Raw genomic sequence first — 24,169 nt, forward strand, 5'->3', positions numbered from 1 at the left:
AGCAAGCGCTTTGCTGGACAAAAATACGTCTGCTGAAAATAATATAGTCGCCCAGTGTGTTTTGGTTCAAATCGCAATGACTGGATACGCTGCGCCATTGACTACTAAGATGAAGTAAGCGCGCACACTGCAAATGTACGGCATCACGTGTAATGCAAACGTAAGTCGTAATTAACGTTCCTCTGTGCATAACGGAAGAAAGGGCGTACAGCCGTTACGGTGCGAATATGCATTTGAAGTGCTCATTCAAACGTGCGCGAATTTAATAAAGCGATAACAGAAATTGCGCATCAAACGTACGTCAACGGCGCGGTCACTATATTAGCTGACCTTAAATTGTTTTACCTAGCCGCAATTTTTTTTTCTCGCAACAGCCTCAATTTGCGCCGCACCGACCAAGCCCATATTACGCAGCAAATCACTCCGATGTCATAACAACGGGATTATAATACCACCCGGGTAGCTAACACACAAAACATGGCTTCACGCCAAAAAGAGCGTACACGCACTCGGAACGCCCACGATACATGGTCAGACGCAAGCTGCCGTCGGCCAAAACAAGCATGAATTCAGGTGAACAATTCTCGCGTCACGAACCCCTTACGACAACTGACTGAACATGCTACGCCGCTGATATTGATGCTGGAAGTTAAGCGCGCACATGACAAATACACGGCCTCTTATCCAAACCAAAGCTTACGACGGGACGAACTCGGCGCTGCGCGCAATGCCTACTCAGAACAAAGCGTGGACGACGGTCGCGAAGGGAATACGCATTTCTTCGTAAGTGACCGCTCAAGCTCGCGCAGAATTTAACAGAGCAAGAACAAGCATTCAGAAACTTACCTCGCAAAAGAGTGATGGTAGCGTCGGCCTGAAGTATGCCCGTTCAAATCTATGCAACCAAACTTTTCTCCTTTCTGCGTCGCGTTTCCCGGACGGAATAACGAAGTCTTGTGCCCTGCCTGACGATATTCGCGCTGCCTAAGGCACAACACATCGACACCGAGAAGCAACCTAAAACGACACCGGTGCGACATTTTTTCGAAGCGAGCAGCTAATTCCGGTACTGAAGCACGGTGGCGACGGTGGCTCGGAAGCCAGCAATGGCGTCGCAGCGGCGGCGTTGCGCAATGTCCCAGCCGGCGAGGCATCGGCGAGGCGACCCGGCGGCGGAGCAAAAAAAAAAAAAACAAAACCACGTGACTTTTCCCTTGGCCAATGGCGCGCGGCGTTCGCCGGCGAAAAAGAAAATGGCAAAAAACGAAGTAACAGAGGAGCGCAAGCGAGGGCGAAAGGCGGCGAGATCTAAAGATGGCGCTACCTTAGTAATTTTAGGGACCTTAGCGCTGATCGGCTCCGCGCGCCGCGGTGAGGCGGAAAACGGCGAAACGGCCTCTTCGGAATTACGCTCTCTCCGGGCGATTGGGACGGCCGGAGCATGGAGGAAGAAAAAAGAAACATCCCCCTCGCGAGGGGCACGATCAAATGCAGAACATTTCTGCGGGGGGGGGGGGGGGGCGCCTGCAAGTCGTATGGATTACGTATTGGTTGTTGTTGTTGTAATTGTTGTCTTCCAGCGTAGACATTGTCGATGAAGTCGATGGTGAAACGTGCCGTGAACCCCCTGCCGCGGCTATGACGCAACGTGGAGCGGCTATGACGCAACGTGGCGCGGCTATGACGCAACACAATCCAACACAATCCACTTTAATCCAATCCAAATCCAAGCCAATCGAATCCAATCCAATGCCCCTCGCGAGAGTGCTATAGCCGAAATCGCCACCACGCGAACGCGTGATGCTGACGTCACGATCACGCCACAGATGTTAGCGACCGCAGCGCGCGCGAACGACATATGTGGTTTAAGTGCGAACCGACCGCGGCGAGAGAGCGCGATGCGAGCGCCCCACCTGTTCTTGCGCGCGAACCTAACGCGGCGAGAGAGGGTGTTGCGCACGTCCCCACCTGTTGTGCGCCCGAACCGAACGCGGCGAGAGAGGGCGTTGCGAGCGGAGAGAAGGCGAGGAGGACGCGGGGGAGAGGGCGCACCTCTGGCCGACGGTTGAATGAGTCAAGGATATAAGGCACGTTCGTAACCTTCCGTTCTGTGTCGTGCACCAGTACCGTGCACCTTGCGTTGCGCCCGCAGAGTCGTAGGATCGAAACCTGGCGCCGGCAAGTATTATTTTTTTATATAGTGTAGGGGGAGCGATGCGGACGCGGACTACGGACGCCAACGCGGGTGACATCGTGAGTTACTAAATGCTCTGCATTTAAAACACGTCCGCACCCCACGACGACCGAGGCCAAACTCCGAACTCGTTTTGTGAACTTTAATTGCAAACGGAGGAGAAAGAGAGTTAAAGGAAGTACGAGTGTGCTCGCTTCATTTCCGAGGAAGTGATTACGGCAGGGACCCTTACGTTAGCTCACTCCTGGGACATGCTGGCGCTCGTCGCCGACTTCGTCAAATCGGTCTGTCCTTGGGGGAAAAAAATGCCGTAAACACCGCGCATTGACGCTCGTATCTTTCTGGTCGAAGCAGAGAGCTCGCGCGAACGGCTTTCCATACACGACACCGGCCAACTGGCATAAGTGATACTGCTACTGAAAGTGAACTACAGTCGAACACGGATATATCGAACTCCAAGGGGATCGCGAATTAGTTCGATATATGAAAAATTCGATATAAAAAATATGGGCTATGAGACGTCACCAATGACGGACGATCACTTACCGATCGTCGCATTCAAGAATGACAAGTAATTCCGCACTCACGACGCAACAGGACGCTTTATTTCCGTGAAAAAAAAAAAAAAAAAAAAAACCGCTGATCTTGGCCTGCTTCTTCGTCCGGGAAATTAAATTAAAGACGCTGGTCTCGATCTTCTCGAGGCTGCACAACTAGGAAATTCCAGCAGCACGCTGCGCCTTCGCACACCATGCACAACACTCACGCAAAAGAAGAACAGCACGCACGTGCCACAACAACTTTGAAGGTAACAATTCCAAGGGTCTATTCGATTCAGCCTGCACCTCTTGAACCAGTTCACAGCGGTGCAAAGTGGGTTCCGCCATCGGCGGAACCAGCCCTGCACTTTTTTCGTCTGCTTCTGCACCTCCTCGGCAGGGAGTGCAGGCAAAGCCGTGAACCCGTCCTGCACCCGTCGGCACCACCGGTGAATCGAACGGCGCGGTTCAGGTGCCGCGAGCTGCACCGCTGAAACGAACGGCGAAGTGCGGCACCGCCTGAACTGGTTCACGCGGTGCAGGTGAAACGAATAGACCCCAAGTCTCTCTGAACGGATTCCAACAAAGCGCTCGCGATGGTCATCTCCGAGAGAAACAGTGATCTCCGAAAGGTGCGAGACAACTCGTCAAACAGCAGCAACAGCAGCAAAATGCAAAAGAAGGAGGAAGCCGCCAGCGCCTTCGTTCCCTCTTCCCTTTCCGGAGACGACATCGGGGGAAGACAGACCCAGAGAGAGAGAAAGAAAAACTCTTTTTCGGCAAGCCGGGGAAGGTACGCAGCCGAAAAAAAAAAAGGACGTGCGCAGTCGGGGCATCCCTACCTTGCACTGTCATATTTTCCGGGCTACGGCGGCCGGTAGCGGGGCCCGACTGGGCAAGCGCAAATTCGTTCCGGTAGGGGGGATTAGTTACGCGAGCTATATAGTCTTCGCCATGCCCGCGCATTCCTCCACATCCTCCTCAACCTCAATTGGGAGTGCAGCGACCGCCGAAGAGCACCTTCCAACTCGCGCGGCGTTCGATATACCCAATGTCGGGAAAAATACGGTTCGATATAAACGTACGAATTCGTATACTTTTAACAGAATTTTCAAGGGGATAATTTATGAGTTCGATATAGACAATAATTCGATATACCCGTGTTCGATATATCCGTGTTCGACTGTATTATTAACCGTAATCAAAATACGGCACATGACGCTCTGACCGGCCATCAACAAATCAAGGTCGTGACGTCACAGCCAAAAGTCACGTGATAAAGACATTTTCGTCACTTCCTGAGCCGTGGGCTTTTTTTTGTTGTTTTTACTTTTATCGTGGCGTAGCATCAAAAAGCTATGCAAAAATCCTCCCTATTCTGTGGTAAGGTTTTTATCACTATTGCGCAAGTACGCCCAACTGCAGCGGTAGGTTCGTTTGGCGTTTGTTTGATGATAGATCACCAAAGGCTTCAGCCAAAGCATGCGAAGGCGATTGCCAAAGGCATTGTGTGTGTGCGCTACGGTCGCTTTGCCGTTTGTTTGCTTTTTTATTATTGTTATTGCGTTATTTTGCCTCTGGGAATTTGTTCTGTGCCCGAGTTGGTTTCTTTCAACGTAGATGATAACCGCGTGATATGTTGAAGTGTATCGTCGAAGTCTCCCTTTCTGCTTCTTTGAGCCAGCTCACGAATGAAGCCGTCACCTTGAGCCCTCGCAGGTGAAACGGCGACAACACGACGACACCGATCTTTTCCCTGAAGAATCAGGACGAAGTGTGACACCACTAGTTGCGCGCGCCCATATCCAACAAGTATACAAGTCACGTTGCCGTCAGCAACAACATGCAGCAAAAGAGTTCACCAAGCGAGGATATGCCGCGCTGTGATGCAGCGAATTCAGTGATGTGGAAATGATTGTGTGCATTGGGGTGCCAAGCTGGACGTACCACATTCGGCTTGTTATTTCGGCGACAGGTAAATGCGCAAATGAGACGTGGTCGAGTTCACTGTGTTCTGGTATATCTACGAATTCCACGGTGACACAGAGAGAGAGAGAGAAAACCTTTTTTTTTTTTTTTTTTCCAAGATGGCGGGTGGTGTGTGTACACTCCACAAACGTGCTCCGAAGTTCCGCCGCCGTCCTCCCCGAACCTTTTTTGCGTTCATCGTGTTATGCTCGCTAGTGCTCGCCGTCAATGCACGCTATACGAATGACCAGAAGCCCCGCTCTACGCTTGCCCAGCCAGCTTCCCTGCCTGCAACGCTACTAGGCCTACTCCGGCATCCCCACTCACCCGGCAAAACGCCTTCAAGCACCTCCTTCTCCTTGCTCCTGCTCCTAACCTCCTCCATCGGTGCAACCCCCTCGCTGCTACTAAGCGGCGATGTCTGCCCGAATCCCGGCCCCACCGCCCCGCTGTGTCAACGATGCGACAAACGTGTCCGTGACGATCAAGCAGCGCTGTGCTGTGATACGTGCAATCGGTGGTCTCATCGTGCGTGTGTTCACATGCCGCTCGCCGAGTACCGCCGGCTCGGCCGGTCCGACTGTTCGTGGCACTGTTTCGGGTGCTCCCTCCCACCTTTTCCCGACGACCTTTTCGACGACGCAGCCCCAGCAGCTCTCTGTCGAAGTTCCGTGCTGCCCGATCAAGGCTCAACCCCCAGTAAGCGCTACCCACCCTCGCAAACTGTCACAATTTGGTTCTCCAACGTACGATCACTCAAGAACAAACTACTGGACTTTCACGCCAGTCTCCAGGCCCACCCGTCTCACATTTTTGCATTGTGTGAAACTTGGCTTGACTCGTCAGTGTACGACAGCCAAGTAACTGGAGGGGCACCGTATACGCTTCATCGCCGCGACCGCGGCTCCCTTGGTGGCGGAGTATTGATAGCAACGCCAGCGCAGCTGCCATCCCGTCGACGGGCTGACCTTGAGTCTCCGGACTTTGAGGCAGTGTTCGTAGAGGTGACGTTTGCCAAGGGAACGTCCCTCATATGCTGCGTGTACTGCCCCCCGCCACTACGAAGGGAGTCGTACGACATGCTCAGTGTGGCCCTGTCGAATGCCACCTCAAAGCGTTACGTCAACGTGTATGTTGTCGGAGACTTCAATGCTCATGTTGACTGGTCTAACGTTGAAGCACCCTCCCCATCCGATGCCGTCGACGACTACCTCCTGGAAGTTGTCCATGGTGCTGGTCTAACTCAGCTTGCTCAAGAGGCATCTTACACTGCCCAATCTGGCCGGACAGCATTTCTGGATCTGGCGTTTGCCACAAATGCCACCCTAGTGCACAGTTGCAAGCTTTCTCCGAGTCTTCCTGGATCAGACCACTCCGCACTCGCGGTTGACATCTTTCAGCACCTGCCTAAATACGGCCGTTTTGCTAAGACGGTACAGCTGTTCCACAAAATGGACGTTCCACATCTGCAGCAGCTCGTGCACCTGGCCCCATGGTCCATGGCTCTCTCTGAGGAGTCTCCCAATGATATATACGACGTCTAGCTTGACTTCATGACGGCCATCCAAAAAGAGTGCCTACCCACACGTCCCTCTTCCTCACGTCACCCCTGGATAACCCGTGACATTGTAAAACTTTGTCGCCGCAAAAAGAAACTCTTTCACAAAGCCAAGCGTACCGGCAATGCAAGCCACTTGAGCAGAGCAAAAGAACTTCAGCGTGAATTGAAACGGCTCATCTATGTGTCGCATGCCCGTTACGTGCAGTCAATCGCTGCCAAAGCCTCGCAGTGCCCCAAGCTTTTCTGGGCCTATGTTAACTCACAACGGAAGTCCCAACCAGCTCCGCAGTTCTCCACCCAAGACGCCGTTCTCACCGATCCCCAATCCATCGCCAACCTCTTCAGCTGCCACTTCTCTCAAACTCAAACTGCCGATCCTACCCCACCAACTGCACCACCTTGTTTGCAAGCTAGCCCCCCTAATACCCAATTCGACCTGACAGCCATTACCCCTGCTGCAACTCTGCGCGCTCTTAACTGTCTTAACCCCTACCAAGCAGCCGGACCCGACGGCATCACACCTGCAGTACTGAAAGCTTCAGCCCCTCAAATTGCCCCCGTCCTCTCATCAATGTTTTCCCGTTTCCTCATCATGGGATGTTCCCCCGAACACTGGAAGCTATCGTTTGTAACACCTCTTCTGAAAGGTGTCAGTTTACCAACCGACCAAACCTCGTCCTACCGACCAATCTCCGTTACCTCAATTGTTTGCCGCACCATGGAACGTGTCGTCTCGAAAGAGCTCACTGAATACCTGGAGCAAAATTCCCTCCTGTCCCAATACCAATTTGGCTTCCGACCTGGCCGCTCTTGTGCCTCAGCGCTTGCTCTTGCAGTCCATATCCTGAGCGACCACATGGATAGCAAGGTACCCTGTCACGTACTGCAGATCGACTTTCGTCAAGCCTTCGACATGGTAAACCATGCCCTTCTTGTTGAAAAACTTGGTCTCTTTGGCATACACGGCAACCTTCTTCGTTGGCTCACGGACTTCATTGCCCACCGCCAGTTTCAGGTTCTCTTTCATGGCTGCCGCTCCGAGCGCACACCAGTTCACTCGGGTGTCCCGCAGGGCTCCGTCCTTGGCCCAGTATTTTTCAACATCTTCATCAACGACATAACGAACAACCTTGAGTCCACGCCCCTACTGTACGCTGACGATGTCACCCTCATCCAACCGATCCGAACATCCCAATCTCTTCTTTCCTTGCAGAATGACTTGAACAAAATTGTTTCCTGGTCCAATCGTAATCGGCTCCCGTTAAATCTCTCAAAATGCACCTCTATGATCTGCACAGCACGCCGCCCAGCCAACTTAGACCTCCCTGTCCTGAAGATACTTGACACTCCACTCACGCAGACTACAAAGATAAAGCTTCTAGGTGTCACCATCGACAACAGACTCTCCTTCAGCGTACACATGGACACCACCATTGCCCGTGCGCGTCGTCTCTTCGCATTCGCCCAGCGCGCTACATCCGGCGCTGGACCGGTTGCCCTGCGAACACTATTCACAGCGCTTGTGCTTCCCCAGTTGGAGTACTGTGCCCCTGTGTGGTTGCCGCATCAGGCCTCCCGTGTTGCACGTCTCACGAGTGTACAGAGGCGGGCAGCATTTGCCATCCTCAAGAGGTCCTCCCCACCCGACCGTCCTTACCGAGACTACCGAACACCGGAGCTGCTTCGCGCCGTCGGTTGGCAGCCCCTTGCGCAGAGGTACGACGCTGCATCACTCCGGCTGCTTCTGGCAGTCGTCAGCCCTCTCGGTGCCCCCCACCCACTGGCAGGGTATATTCGTCGCACCAGGACCAACGACTTGGCCCCCATCCTTGGCCGGACAGTGCGCCACCAGAACTCCTTTGTTCCGCGCGTGGTGAGCTTGTGGCGCTCCCTCCCCAGTGCGCTCAGGAGCCAACCTGCCACTGACGCTGATGCAGTGAAAAGCCTTTGCCGCCAAGCAGTGCGCCACCTGAGAACTGTCCACTGATCGTCTGATTCAACCCGCCTCTCTCCTTTCATCCTTTTCACCCCACCTCCCCCTCCCTCCTTTTCTTGCGCTGTAAAAGTCGGTGTGCTGGGCCTTTCGGTATGGGCCTTTGGCCTTTCCAGCACACCCCAGCCCTCCTGGGTTGAAATAAAGTATTGTTATTGTTAATGAAAGCTGAAGCTGAAGAGGTCAGTCCCACTAACGGACAATTTGTTTTATGGTAAAGGCGAGCTTGCTATCGCCCTTCATGTCTGCGCTCTTGGTAACCGAGTGCGATGCTTGCACGGGCAGCAATTTTTGCAGGCAGCTGTCTGATGCGGGCTTCCAAATACAAGTGCCTCACATACTATTTTACATTGCCTAACTGGTGAAAAGAGGAAACTTTAAATCGTAAATCAGTGGGAAGCTGAAGGCATGTGAAGTTTGATAACTGCACCTCGCAGGCAGTCAGTGGTGATCAGCCTTTCTTATATGCACCTCCTGCAGCTGTAACTGCCCTACCTGGCCTAATTGCACCTAATGACGGTACAGGACGAGAATATTTACAGATAAGCCATTTGCAGTGTCGTGGTATTTTTTTTTTTTCAACGTTTATTGAAATGTAGAAAAAACACCGAGGGGTCTCTTGCTAGTGCATCGACCCCCTTAGGGGTAGCGATAAGTTAAGGTTCACGACGGGTATGGGTGGGAAATAGCAAGGGAAAAATAGTGGGTCGGGATATGAAATGCAGGAGTGTCCCACACTGCCTTCGCTAAATTAGGTAGGTAGGATGGACGCAGGGGATCATTTAACGAATTCGGTCGTAAGTTAGCGGGAAGGGTGTCTAGGAGAACCTGTCTTTCAGTTTGAAATTGAGGGCATGTCCGAATAATGTGTTCAGTGGTGTCCGGAATTTCACCGGGGATACACATGCCTTGATTAGGTGACGAATGAAAAAACTGTTGTCGTTTTGCAGGGGAAAGGTTGGTAACTGTCATTAGCTGTCTGAGGCGGACTTGTTGAGAGCGAGAATACGACTTGGGAATGAGAGTGTGGTTGACCAGGGAGGTGAGAAAGTCTTTCTGTTGTTGTTTGATGGCGGTCCGGTGCTCGTCAGGGTCATAATCGCAGTCCGAAGGCGTCCAGCTGGCTTGGGGCACAGTTGTGAACGATGCACGTGCCGCCAAATGGGCCGCCTCATTTCCGGGGATTCCGGCATGGCCGGGCACCCACGTGATGGTGACGTCGATGTTCTGTTGATGAAGGATGCTCGAGTTCTTGGATCTTCTTAACTCGTAGGCTGTATGATAGTTGATGGCGACATTCCAGGAAAGCTTCCCGACTATCTATGTGAATGTGTATGAGTTTGTACATGGAAAAAGATGATATGTTATGAACAATGTGACGAAGTGAGAGGATGATACTTTCTAGTTCTGCCCCTTTAATGGTGGTATCTGGTGGCAAGGAATGAACGCTATTGAAGTTAAATGCCGGTATTTGCCACGCCGAAGTTGTGCTGGATTCTGTTTTAGATGCGTCAGTGTAGATGCTGAGTGTATTAGGGTGGCAAGACCGTTTCTGGTGTTGTCTTGCAGATTTCCGCCTGTTTTGTGGTTGGGGATTGGGTTTAGGATCCGTTAATGATAGGGTGGTCCATGGTTCTGATGTGTTGGCTATGTCTGACCCATACCAATTATTAGTTGACCCATACCTTGCCAATGTTATACATGAAAGTACGAACTTATGCTCAAACATATTTGCTATGTGTTGCAATTCCATCACGTTGAAATAAAAATTTTATAACCATTCCTTGTCTCATAATCAGTGAGTTGCATCTCAAATGCTCACACACTTAAATTCCTAAGAATCTGCAAACTAATTGCAGAATTTATGATAATTTTCTGCGGCTTTATTAGCAAAAGCTACTCTTCTTTTTATGTGTGGTCCTATAAACTACAGCCTTCTCGGTATTTCGTCCCGGCGTGTAAGCTTCGCAAATCTTCCGCAGCTTCGCACTTAATTGTTTTGTTGTGTAAAACAGCCGCCAGTGGCGCTAGTATCTTACCCCTTTTCGGCGCGGTTGTTTGAATGTGGAGTAACCAGCTGCAATGCTTGATAGCGGTTCTAACCAGGAAACAGTGTTGAGACGGGATGGCACCCTACCTGATAAGCATCCATGTAAGTGTGATACCAGCATTCAAAGAAAGATTTATGCCAGTGTGCGGTCAGTTCGTTAGCAGCATCGCGCGAGTACCCATGGCCTTGCCAGGCGTGTTGTCAGTGGTCTCTGGCGTGTGAAAGTAAGATTTTTCCTCTATGGTAGCTTATCAGTATGTGTAAGACCGTCGTACGACGAGAGAATATTGTTCCTGTAAGCTCACCTCACGACGTAGTTGATCGCGGGTCAATCCACATTTACCGTGCTTAGCAATTGGGCAACTCTACCTGTGGGCAATTCGCTTCGTTTGAGAAACCATGATGTTTTTTTCTTCGAGTTTAGTGGTTCTGATGTACCTTCCTTTATACCCTTTTGCACTGCGGCTGAATACCTAATGCGACACAAAGAAACCCACGGCTGCAATTCTGTGCACATTCGTTAGAGAGAAAATTGTGCTTGGCTAAGGTATTGTAACAGCGAAGCTGGCTGTAATGTGTGCAGTGTGTGGCGTCATCAGAAAACTGGGTCATATTTACTGCCGCTGTTCACCGTGCGCGTGAGCCCGCGCCTTACAAGGAGTGCTTGGTGTCCAGGCTTGCACGTGGCGCTCGCAAAAAAACAAAAACACAACAAAAGAGAGAGAGAGAGAGAGAGAGAGAGCTTGCGCTACAGACGTCCAGTTCGCGAAGCCGGTTGTAGCACCTGTTGACACGTTTCACTTTGGGAGAAATGTGAAAGCCTGCGATCTGGGCCCACCAGTCGTGCATGAGGACGGCGGCGTACGATATAGATGGATATGACGATGACCTCTACTACCAATGTGAACATGTAAATAAACAAGCTCAAACCTAATACAATGCGTGGTGGTGTGTCCTTCAGGGCTTACATGGAAAGAAATCCTCCAGCTTCGTTATCGTTCAAACCTTGCGCGACTTGGTGCAAGCTTCGCCAATTTTTTGGTGTAGTCATAACATTATTCCACGCTCAAAGGAATTTATCCGTAAGTTCATTTCTCGTATCATAATTTAGACAAAGCGCGTTCAAAATTGCATGAATATTTTACGGCAATTGTGTTGTAAAAAAAAAAAACAACGGTACCATACTATACTTCACCAAGTAATTATGAATCGGGGTTAGCTGGTAATGACGTGAATCCTAAAACGGTAAAAAAAAAAAAAAAAAAAAGCTTCAACTCTAAAGAACATGCTTGCAAGTAGATTTCAATTCAATGTTATATACATTTAGAAAAACGAAGAAAACTAAGTCCAGTCCTTTGCAAGCGCTTCTTTTTCAATGACTAGTGTGCATGTGTCTTGTAAGACACCCTGGTGCTCCAACAAATTTGTTATGGAAATGTAGACTGGTTTCACGTCCAAGCCGATTTTGTTGAACTATTGAAATTTCACTGTAGCTCGCATATCAATGCCAATGGCTAATAAGTATCGTTACAATATATGATGAAGAAACGACATTCTGATTATTTTTCAGCCGGAGATCTAAATACATAGTGAAGAGTGCACGTGCACAGCCTCCATGCGCGAGACAATTTGGTTTAAAAGGGCCGTACGCATACGATGTTTGCAAAATAAAAAAGTTTCAACGAATTTGAAATTTTTTTTCTGGCTTGTATTTTGGTGCGATACCCCAGTTCTCATTCATTTATCTGCATATACAACCACGTGTGTGTCTGTCAGTGAGAAGTAGCCACTGGGGTTCATCCAATATCCGGTCTCTAGGGGGTGGCAAAATCCTTCTGGGGTTTTCTTTTGGGGGGGATGTATAAAACCCTGAGTAGCCAGAGGAAAGAACAGCGGTCCAGTCAATCACACAATTGACGAGCTGTTTGCCACAAACACAAAGTGCATTTCATGCATGAAATGGTCTCTTTAGCCATCTGGCACAATCCACCTGGCATTTCCCTTTCTTCTTCACCTGTCAGGAAATCCACAATGAGTCCTCTTCCCTAGGTTGATTGGACTGGATCCGGAAAACGATATTGGGGCCTGCGAATAAAGCCCTATTACTAGGTGTTTTGGATTTAATCATGTTCCCTCAACTTCCGTGAAATACGTTTAGTAGACACCGTAAAAAATTAGTTGTCACGATAATTTGCACTATCTCATACCAAACTCAATGTAGGCAATCACGTTCTGTAAGCAGAGCCTTCTAGCTCTATTGCAGCCAACGTCATTTATAAACGTAGTAATGTGTGTAAACAGGGGGGTGCAAAAGGGGAAATTGCACTCCCAATTGCCCCACAAGAACAGTTACCTACTTCCACCCGTTCTCTGTCCTCCCCTCGCAACGCAACAGGTTTTCCCCCTTCAGAAAAAAAACCCTGCCAACGACCATAGCTCAACGTGCTAAATGCACAGAAAAGGTTTTTCCTTGATAATCGTCTTTGCAAGCTTCTTAGGACACCTACAAAACGTATATGACAAGGTGACTATGGCACGTCTGGCGTAGATAGCCAGAAGACATTATTAGTAGGTATCTTCAATTCTAAGCTAGAAAAGACGTGTGCACGACAATGATTGCAGTACAGCTAGACGATATTACGTTATTGAAAACGTTTTCAACACCGTTTTAAAACACTATCTCTTAGCTGCCTTGCAATCGTCATGTAGACGTGTTCAATAGCTGAACATCTGACACATCTATTAGTGATATCTTTCAGCTGTCTACACAAAACGTACTGCAGACACCTCATGATAGACGCTTTGTGGTTGTAAGCTTACATCATCCAGCTAGCACAAACATCTTGTACACGTTGAGGTTCGTATGTGTTCTAGCCATCTTAGCACAGATGATTTATTAACATCTCAAGGAGCTCAAGACGTCGGAGACCTTGCACAGGTGTCCTGTAGCTATCTCTCAAGACATCTTTGAGACATACGAAAATAGATGTCTTATAGGTAACTTTTATAGCGCAAGATGTCTAAGACCTTGCAAGATCATGGTAGGCATCTCTAAGACGTTTTGTGTTCAGTGGAATGGGCTGCAAGAACTCTAGGCTGAGTTCCAAATAACCCACTGTGCGCATAGGCTGGTTTTATAACAGGCTTCTAACCACTATGGAGGTTTATTGAGCAAAACCAGTCACGTCTACGATAAAGATAAAGTAACAATATGTTTGTTCAGACCTGAAGAGATATTTCGGTACATTTACCACAGCTATATCTTCCCAATATTCGGATATGCATTATAGGAAAACTGCACTCAAGAGGAGGAGAAGTAGCAATGAAATCGAGCTGGTTACTGGGCCGGGTTCTCAGTCCAGGACAAGAGCTAGAGTAAGAGTAATTTTCTTCAATTCATAGAACGCCATCCTGAGTAGAATAGGATTTGTTCTTTGCGTCTCAAAGGGTTGGAAACCAATAAAGAGCTGCTTGGAAATATTCATCAGCTTCGATTCTTGTAATATATGCACGTATACTATTTATTGCGTAAGTTAGCGAGTATATCATGCCTTCAACACTATAATCATGTTATCATTGTTCGGGTTGAAAGACAGGTCGTTAAGATAACAATGGTTACGATAAAAATTCGGCGCACAAAAGCCGCTGTCGAGTACTCTGGACAACGTTGTCTAGGGCGCGACCGCAGTGGCGTAGCACAAACGTTCTCATTGTACTTGCATGTGAATAAACAACGCACACTGTAGATATGCACCTTCTTGCACGCAGCCGTAACGAAAGCCAATTTGTGAAGGGAATGTATGCCATACAACCTGAAGAAAATATCCACACTATCTTTGTGAGCCTCCCAAACATCCCCAAACCTCCTAATAAGACGTTTGTGATGGTGCAGAAAAATTAATGCTTTGGGCACAAAAAAACAAAACAACAACAAAAAAAAAAAGCATTCAGTGAACAATGAAAAAATAGAAAACAGCCGTTTTATTTCCTGCTGTGCGATGCGTGTGTAGGGGCCCACTGCTTGGTACGTAGCATTAGACTGTTGAGTATTCATAAGAGCATCTCAATACTGCAGGGAAGCCTACGCACTTTGAATACTTATCGATGAGCTCCGAGCACTGATCCTCGCGAATAAGCTAGAAATGACGAGCTATACACGATCTTGTGACCGATGCTCTGAAGAAAGTTGCTCTCTATCTCCTCGTGTGTTGCAAACTTGTGGGAGATACAGCTTGAAATTATTTAGATGTGTCAGAAGCTGGCAAAAATTACTGTAGAACTATGATTTTAATGCACTAAAGCAACAAAGCGGACGATTTCTAGCACATACACTGCTGCCCCTCACATGACATTCGAGCTGGCATCTTTACTGGCCAAGCGGCGGTTACCAGGTGGGAATCGGGGGGCGGGGAGAGGGGTGGCAAAATCCAACCGACATAAGAGGGTGAGAAAATCACCTCTCCACGACGCAAGCCTTCAAGGCCAACATGGCGGCGGCGTTGCTATGGCAGTAATAATGCAATAATGTTTCCCCAGGCTCACCAGGGGAGAAGATGGCACTAGTACCGGAATTAGCCCGGACGCTGGGTTGAAGGCTAAAAGACCGCCTCCTGGCACTGGCATGGAGCGTTGATCGAGGACAAACTGAGCAGTTCTACCCATGCGCCATCTCTGCTGTGAAAGCAACTCATTAAAACGTTCACTAATGGCAATACAGCAGCGTGACGTGACACAGTGCTACGAGACCTATGTACACACAACCCATATCCGGCACACATGCGCGACAACGTACGCATATTTTTACCCCTTCTACCGCTTCCACTGAACAGCTACATACAAGCTGCTTCTCATCTTCATTAGAGCCATAATGCAAGTGCCTGTTTTGTTCCGCCCTTCCGCTACAGCAAAACATGTAGGTCTGATGGTCTAGGCACTCTAGTGACTGTTCATGACAATTCAATCGAACGAAACGAATGCAAATGGTGGTGGTGGTGGTTGTTGTGTGGGATCAGGCAGGGTTAGCCTGGCTGGATATGCCGGAAACTGCCCTGCCCAAGCTTTTCCTAATTAGTCTATGTCAGGGCCCTTTCACCAAGAGTTCTCCAGTTCCGTCTCCTGAAGAAAGCTAGTAGAAAGCGAATCTCACACTGGCTGGCAATTCATGCAGACTCCATTGCAGTACACGAAGTTCGCATCCTCATTTACTATCCCTGGCCATTGTTACCGCCCATTCGGAGACTGTCGCATCGTTGCTCAATGAATTCGCAAGCAAGTCGTCCTTGTTAGCAACAATATACAGCTCCTCCCGCCTTCACATGAGTGCGTCGATACGTCATCGCTGCAGCAGACGGCGGGGGAAGCCGCTTCTCCGGTGTCATTCGTGATGTATCTTGGGATTGCACCCCGGCGCCCCGTCGACTCTCGGTGCGTGGTGGGGCAACCAAAAATTGCCCCGCGATGGTGTGCCCCGGTTTATCGAGGACAGATGGTGCACCCTGGTGCAATTTATCGAGAATGAAAAGGTGCACCGGAGCACCCCGATGTGCACCAGTGCGGTTTATCGAATATGCTATGAATTGCAGCTCGCAATATTTCAATCGTTTCGCTTTATATTATTTTAGTGTAGCACCACGGCGTAGAGATTAGTAATCCGTTGACATTTGTATGTAGTCACCAAGATTACTCAAGGTGCCCAGTGCGGGGGCATGATTTACGTAAATGGTATTATAACCGGAGGTCCCAAGCCTGGGTCAAGTCCTTGACGTTCAGCGAGCGCTGGTACTTCTTGCACCACTCCAGGGCCTCTGCCAAGTCTCTGCCATAGGCCTGGACAAACGAGGGAAAAAGGAAAGGAGAGAAAACTGTACATGGACAGTACAAACCATAAAGCTTGACAGTTTTACCACTTTCAATACCCCTCTCCCCACAAAAATGAACTTTCGAGGAACGGAAGAAAGTTCACTGATGTACGCGAGCCATCACAAAGTGCTGTTGGCATGACATGGCATGTTCTGTGGCATGGTATGTTTGCGAGGATTGTTGAACGAACCATGTGTATCCGGGTCGGTTCTTTGAATGTGGATGGAAGGCTTGATCCATCCCCACCACGTGCCGCCCTGGGATGAAAAAGATTCCGCCTCCAGACGGGTGTCTTCTTACAAGTTTTTTAGCCAGTCGCCCATACTACTGCGTCCGCATCAGCACCGCACCGACCACAATTAAGTTTCGATAGAGAAGGATCAACCGAATGCAGTATTGATTACTCTATTTCACCTTAACTTGGCTTTATTCCGCAACTAAATTAAGGAACTGCCGTAAAGAGAAAAGGGTGGGGAGTGAGCACCCTTGAAAATCATGTTCATGTGTGCGCTCTACAGTTTAGCCTTGTCTTAAAGTTTCGTTATATCAGATACTTCGTGAAACCGACCAAACATTAAGCCTATGGGCAAGTGCGGGGGAAATACGAATTTGTTTGTTACTCCGAAAAATTCGTACAATTTGGCTTCCCAACAGTCGAGGTTTAACTGTATGTGCACCTATATGTGATCCTGCAGCTAGGTATTGCTCCAAAGAAGCAAAGTGGCTGTATCACAGGAATCAAAAATACAAAATTCATGCTCTGTGTGTTGGAATGACACCCAGTACCTCAACAAATTTATGCATCGTGGATTTGAATGACATGTAAATAAGAACCACAGTGTGTGCACAGTTACACATGCAGTGATTCCTTCTCATACCACTTAGTGACTTGTTTGAGTAAGCGCAGAGCAAGCACTATAATAAAGCACATTTGGTGAGTTTTCTATGGAGCACACTACCACACCGTGTGCCACGCAGTTGCCTTCTCTTACCTCTGATTACCATCAATGTTGCAAGCACTTCTGAGACTGACATTGCAATCCTGGATGCAGATGCCCCCATTGTAGCTATTGCCTGGAAGATAGAGGTCACAAACCTGGTGTGCAGTGAAGGGTAATACATAGTGTGGGACAACAGCACAAACGTAAAACATCTGTCATTTGCTCGTCCATATAAAGCCTTGTGCAACTGAAGCCAAATGGAGGAGGCCCTTGTGATGCCCAACAAACTTGCCCAACCTGTTTTTTCCTTTTATGCCAGAGTAAAATGGTCTCAAAGTGGTCCTTGTTTCAACGAACAGCTTTTTTAAAGTTTCCGGAGCATTGCCGGGCACTCCCACCGATGCTGTGTTGGCATTCATGTATTTATGGAATTCTCGCACTGTTTTGCTGTCCTTGTTAAAATGAGGGCTTTTGGTACCTACACATCAGCCACATGCCTTGGAACGCAATCATAGCCACTCCTCGAGCTTGTACTGTTAACTTTTCCGCAGCCTCTTGTGCCAGTGTTATGACGAAGTTCCACTTCCTTTGGTGCCTATTTTGCATCCAGCCCTCCAGCTTGCTAGTGTATTGTAAATATTGCAGTGTGCCCTGTGTTAAATGTCGCAGTGTCCAGAAGACCAGGTGTACAGGAATTTGCAGTCCATATAAGTTTATTTGGCTTACGTAAACTCTAATTTGCTTATAAATATTGCCTCTTCTAATAAACTAGGTCATTTGACTAAATTGGGTCAACAGGAAGTCATACAAACATAACGCAACAGATAAAGCCCTTCGTTTCTGCTAGACGAAGAGCTGTGGCAGCTCATTGCATTTGACAACTTTCAAACTTCACAAATACAGCCATAAAAACAAACACCAACACTTTAAAAACAAGCTTCAAGATCACTTATTTTGCATTGCATGCAACATCTGTGCATTAGCTTGAAAATTATGCATGGTCCCGCAGTTTCAAGGAACAAAAGTCATCTCACTCTAAAGCATTTGTAAATATCTGCCAATAAACTATACTGCACTTTGTAACACTGTTTCGACAAGAACTATAGAAACCCTCACAGAGTTGTGTCCTCCGTCTGTTCATAATAAACATTTGCTAACAAATAAGCTATGCCTTGTCATCTTAAGTTGTTTGAACATAAATTTTAACTCAGAGCTATCCCATTCAATGCACCAGAGCTGCAACAAAAGGAAACAATGCACTATACTGACAAATGGAAGGTAATAAATAAATAACATATATATAAATAAGCAAATAAATAAATAAATAGATGGAAAAACCTGCACTATGCAATTACAAATATAGCATGTCAATATCTTACACACAAATACATCCTTTTCCATTTGCCTAGAAAGAAAAGCACACGAAAGAACGCACACAGTAAAACACATTAAATTAAGCAAATGCAACACATGACTAGCTTCTCAGCTGGTGTGGGTTGAGTGTTATTGCTTAAACGTGGTTGAATCTGTAAGGCACACTAAACCACAGGCACCAGAACTTTGCAAACTGCCTGAAAGTGGTGAAATAACACAAATGACACCTGGGAATCTGTAGCAATACATCAACTACTTGGTTGCACCAAACAAAGCTTAAATGCATGTACTGATAAAGCTGGAAGGGATGCTATAGCCTAAGTGTGTGTCTAGTTTTTGCGTAGTTTGAGCCAGGAGATGCGCGGTCAGTTGTACACTTTGTGACACTGAAGTGCCTGGCCTTCGTATTGCTAAAAATCGGTGCGTAGCAGCGGAGAAGTAATCGCTAAGAGTAGAAACCCCTAAAAAAGCTGCAGGTTAAGCTAGTTTTGTGAGTGGCTGGCTTGCCTACAATTGTTTCGGTAGACCCTTGGTGTTCCTGATAGGGTGATAGTGCTTCTCTGATTCTTTGAATAACATAGATAAGCAGAGTGCATGTGTCAGCTATATTGCAGTAAGTAATTGCTGTGCCTCATCGGGTACTTTGCAGACAGACACACTGCAGGCATTGATTAAAATTGTGCAGTGCTAATGGTAGCGCACTGCATTGTATTAGCACGTGAGAAGACGCAACAGTTCGTGGAGGGCCTCACTGACTAGCCAACCATTTCCTTAAAACCTAATAAATAAATAAATAAATAAATAAATAAAAGGCTAAAACTGTACCAACCAGTGACTAACAATAAATATGGGCAAAAAATAACCGCAAAAATTGCAATTAGTGTCATGCCCAATGTAAACACGCCATTTTTCCTGCCTGCAGGGCTAGATGACAGGTTGGAATGTATATGCGTGGGCAAGTTGACATTCGGTGCCAAAAGTACCAGGTACAAACAAAAGAATGGCAGTGATAAACTCAACAAAGACACTGAACGAAGGGAAATATGTTTCTGCGAAAAGGGTGCTTCTTTTGACTCTTAAGAGCCTCAGTAAGGTCTACGAGGTTGTAAATTTGTGCGTGTGGATAACACACTGAATACGAAATTGTGGGTGCACTGAGCCCACACTACACTTTTAGGAACTGTGCACTTGAACCACACTATGCTAGCTATGGAATGCGATGCGATACTATCGTAACAAATACAGAAGTATACAATATGCCCTGACTTGTGAACACAACCCCCTCTAACCCTCAAACCATATGTGCCTCTGGCAATAAACCTGAGATAAGATCCTTCAAAGAAAATGGGACTAGAAATAACCACATGTTGAACTGGGGTATTGCTGAAGAGAGTTGTAACCAATGAAACCGCTATCTGTTTTTTTTTACCCTACCCTGTGGAAAACCTCGTTTTTTTACACCCGATGGTCTGAGTCCCGGGTCAACTACTTATAGGAGCATTCCCACGCTTCACAAATTAGAAAAGCCTACCTAACATCTCACTGGCGACCCCAGCAAAAAACTTTTTTTAGGAAGTTCGCAGCATTACGCTCCCTAACGTCACTCGTGCTAGCATGTCACCAACAGTGTGTCATTTTTGCAGCGAGAAACGCACCCACCAGGTGCCGTGGGGAAAGAGAGAAGTGGCCAAGTTGCAAGTAACACAGCCAGTCATGCATAGAAAGACACCAGCATTGGCCTTTCACAAAGGCAAGTTAACAGCAGGCAATGCAGGATTGGAGAGTGTGGTAGACTCAGCCGTCCAACTGGGTTGATCTCCCAAGTTGTGGGAGCGGCAGGTCCTCGACGGCGACCACGTCACCGCTGGAGGTGACGACAAAGCACGCCGGTGCGTCCACCATGGGGTGGCCGCTGGTGGGCTCCTCCACGCAGGTCAGCTCCACGCAGGTCTTGGTCACCCCAGACTCGGATTCTTCCTGCTGCTGCTGTGGTGGCAGTGACGAGGGCGTCTGCTGCTGCGATGACCCCGCCTGTGACGACCCCGCTGCCATCCAGTCCTCCTGAGAGATGCCCTGGGAAAGGGAGTTGGCAGCAGGGCTCAGTCAGCCTCTCTGGCGTCACCGTTTAGGCCTAGAGTGCAGCTGTGGGGGACTCGAAAATGTGGTTGGTTGTGCCAGGTTTCATCCAGGCCTTGGTCAGCTTAGAGGAAAGGTTCTGTTTGCTCTAAAAAGTGCCCACATGTTTATATTTTTGGGACACAGTCTTCCTGTATTGAGGTTCCAGAGTGAGACTTCGTGTAGACTGCGTCGTGCATATACTGGCTTGCAGGCCAACTTGTGGCATAACTTGGCACGTGGACCCACTGGTCGTATCGCTAAAACCAAGAGTGTGTTCCACTGTTTACTGTTGTCAGTAATGGCAGCTTCCTTTGACTTGTTAAAAGAAGCTGCCTTGACTTTTTTTTAACTTTTAACTTGATTGTGCTTTTTTTTATACTTTTAACTTTTGATACTTTTAACTTGATTGTGCTAAAGTTTCAGTTGCAAGTAAAACAAGCATTAGTCATAAAAATTGACCAATAAGACTATCGAGCATAGTACAGTTCATACCTGCCAGATTTGCCGGGATGGCATTAGGGAGATCTTACCGGAGGGGGGGGGGGAAACAACAGAATGCAACAACAGAATGGGTAACTTTACACACATTTTTTTATTTACTTACAAGATAGCAAGAAATGAACTGTTTCTTCGCCCAAACTACCAACAAGGTACACCACTTAAATGTTCGACATTGCTAACGCCGCCCTTTTCAGAAAGTCCTGGAAATAGTACATACTGCAAGCGCAATACAAAACAGCAGGAACTGAACTGTTTTCAAACAAAGTTAAAAAACGTGGCGCAAACTAGACGGGACAAGAGAGACAAGAAACACAGATACAGGCGCCAACTTCCAACTGTTTATTCACCAGAAACCACACGTATTTATATACGATATATCAACAACATGAATAACAAAACCATGTATAATCAAAATGACAAATGTAAAAGGGGCCAAAAACACGCAAGATCAAGTGCCGAGAATGCATACATGATAACTGCAAACGTGCGCAGTAGTGCAAAAAACAGGGCGTGCGCACATAGTCCAAGCACAAACCCAGCAGCAAAGAGGGGGGAGCAGCGTTACGTGCCAATCTACACGTTGTCTTTTAAGAAAGACACCTCTTTATCACTTAACGCCAGTGATGGCGTGCTGACGCACTTTTCACCAGCTCTTTTTATAAATACCGCCTCGATGATCTCCCTTTCGGTCTTGTTTTTTGCTCGCCTTAAAAAGGTCGTCTCATTCAGTAATGGCTCACACCCACAGCGCTTGCAGTGGTCTGCTAGGTGCCCACCCATGTTGCTGCTGACGGCCAACCGGTGCTCTCTCGCACGTTCATTAAAGCAACGTCCCGTTTGTCCAATGTATACCCTTTCGCACTTCAAGGGGATACTGTAGACGACGTTTTTTACACACTGGGTGTAGCGTGTGTCGTGCTTCTTCGAGCATGTTTCCGGTTAAACAAAGTTAAAAAAAAGCCATGTTTTTTTTAACTTTGTTTGAACTATGTACCAACTAGCTCAGCAACAAGTTTTGTTATGAACTGTTTTGTTGTTTCGTCTAAACTAACAACAAGCTACACCACTGGAGACTTGCTAAACCTTCAGAATGGCCGTGCTCGTGCGTAAATGAAAGTTGCGGCGGCGCTGCGTTTCTATAAACAGTAAACTAACAATGGGACAAACAGGTCCACCGTCTGCGCATGGCCGACTACGCTTTTTAAGCACTTCACTGATAACGATGCCAAATGGTGTCGGGTTGGATTGTCAGGTATACCTCCGGCGCATTGTGGCCATACTGGGAAAAGGATTAACGTAAAAACCCACTTATAATACGGACCCGTGTATAATACGAGGTGTATTTCGGGGACAGCAAAATCAGAAAAAAAGTTTTCATCCGCATATATTACGAGGTAAAGAGCACAGAAAACATTTATTTGCACTGCAGTTACCCTTCAGTCATTGTCAGTTTTCGCTGGCACTGTCTCCCAACGTCCGTTCAGTCATCGTCAGGTTCGCTGCCGCTGTCTCCTAAGTCGCCTTGTTGGAAATGTCTTCCCACAGAAAGTGGTCCTCAGTGCCATCAAGGGCGTTCGAGATGCCGCATTTCTTAAAAGAGCGACTGACGAGCTGCTCTGGGATGCTGGCCCACGCAACCGCGATCAAGCCACAAAGCACCACTGGAGAAGCCCGCTTCAGCCATCTGGTAGCAGTCACTTACGGGTCTCCTGACCACATCCACTCTTGGTAGCAGGACCTGATGCAGTCTTTGAAAGGCTTGTTGATGCAAATGTTTAGCGGTTGTAACTGGGATGTCATTCCTCCTGGAATGACAATGAGTTCGATGCGGGGTTCGCGCAACAACAACTTTTCACGGAATCAGCCAGGTGGCAGCGAAAGGCGTCCAACACGAGCACTGACGGGAACCCCCAACAGTGCTCCAGGCCGCCGACACCACACAGACTTTATCCAGTCAAGCACCAGTTGCTTTCTCCACCCGCGAATGCTGCCTTTGGTGACGCCGAACTGCCGTCCTGCGGCGCAATTACTGATGGTCTGGGCACATAAAATAACTTTTCTTTTAATATTTTTTTTGGTTTGATTTGATTTTATTGGCGCAAGGCCGACACGGGCAAAGAGCACCAAACAGAAAGTTATTTGATGAGAAGAGAACACGAAATAAAATCAGTTAAAAACTATGAGTACGGCTGGTGTAAAGGGCCAGGGTAGAGTTCCTGTATATGCTCCCTACGGGAGCAGAGTTGCGCCTTTGATTTCCATTCGCCGCTCACGACCCTATTCGCTGTTCGCCGTCACGTGCACAAAAAGCATCCACGCACCGCAGAGAAGCCGGCGATGTGGCTGCAACGCCGCTGCTGCCCTCTGCTGTCGGCGTCTTTCGTGCATTTTGCGCAGCTGCCATGTCGCATTCGTAGTTCGTAGCGCGAGAGCGACAACCCGCAACACGCTAGTACATGAAGATTACCTTTTTTGCACGACTTCAGTACGCGGTCAAGCCGACAGCCCTGAAGGCCTAGAATTTGTTTTGGTCTTCCATTTTCGCTGTTGTCGGTTATTAGCAGCTGACTGTTCCTTTTGTTCGAATGCTTAGATGAGAAGCTGACGCCTAGCTCTATTTTGCACAGCCACATCTTCCCGATATTCGGATATGCGTTGTAGGAAAACTGCGCTCAAGAGGAGGAGGAGGGGTAAGGGGAGGAGGGGAAAACTTTGTTTAACAATTAAATCGATCTGGTTAGTGGGCCGGGAACTCAGTCCAGGACAAGAGAGTAAAAGTAATTTTCTTAAAATCATAGAACGCCATCCCGAGTAGAATAGGATTTGTTCGTCGCGCCTGGAAGGGTTGAAACACGCCGTGTGGCAAGAGAGAGACCTGCAATTTCTGAATACCCTTATACACTGCATGGTTCGCCCCTCCCCAGGCTAACCAGATCGATTTAATTGTTAAACAAAGTTTTCCCTCCTTCCCTTACTCCTCCTCCTCCTCCTCCTCTTGAGTGCAGTTTTCCTATAACGCATATCCGAATATCGGATGGCTGTGCGAAATGTTCCGAAATATCCCTCCAGGT

The 24,169-nt window shown here is 47.9% G+C and overlaps 1 protein-coding gene across 1 annotated transcript in view; it reads right to left on the reverse strand.

The window, feature by feature from the left end:
* Positions 1-17,854: 17,854 nt before the first annotated feature.
* Positions 17,855-24,169, reverse strand: part of LOC144168503 (uncharacterized) — a 29,031-nt gene continuing 22,716 nt past the window's right edge. Inside the window, exon 7 of the mRNA XM_077697475.1 lies at positions 17,855-20,552. Within this exon, the coding sequence (XP_077553601.1) occupies positions 20,274-20,552 (279 nt within the window). The 3' untranslated portion in view covers positions 17,855-20,273. The remainder of the gene's footprint in view (positions 20,553-24,169) is intronic.

This window comes from Haemaphysalis longicornis, unplaced genomic scaffold (genome assembly GCF_048455015.1).
Source record: "Haemaphysalis longicornis isolate Haplotype H1 unplaced genomic scaffold, Haemaphysalis longicornis Haplotype H1 scaffold_1, whole genome shotgun sequence".
In the NCBI taxonomy this organism is placed as follows: domain Eukaryota; kingdom Metazoa; phylum Arthropoda; class Arachnida; order Ixodida; family Ixodidae; genus Haemaphysalis; species Haemaphysalis longicornis.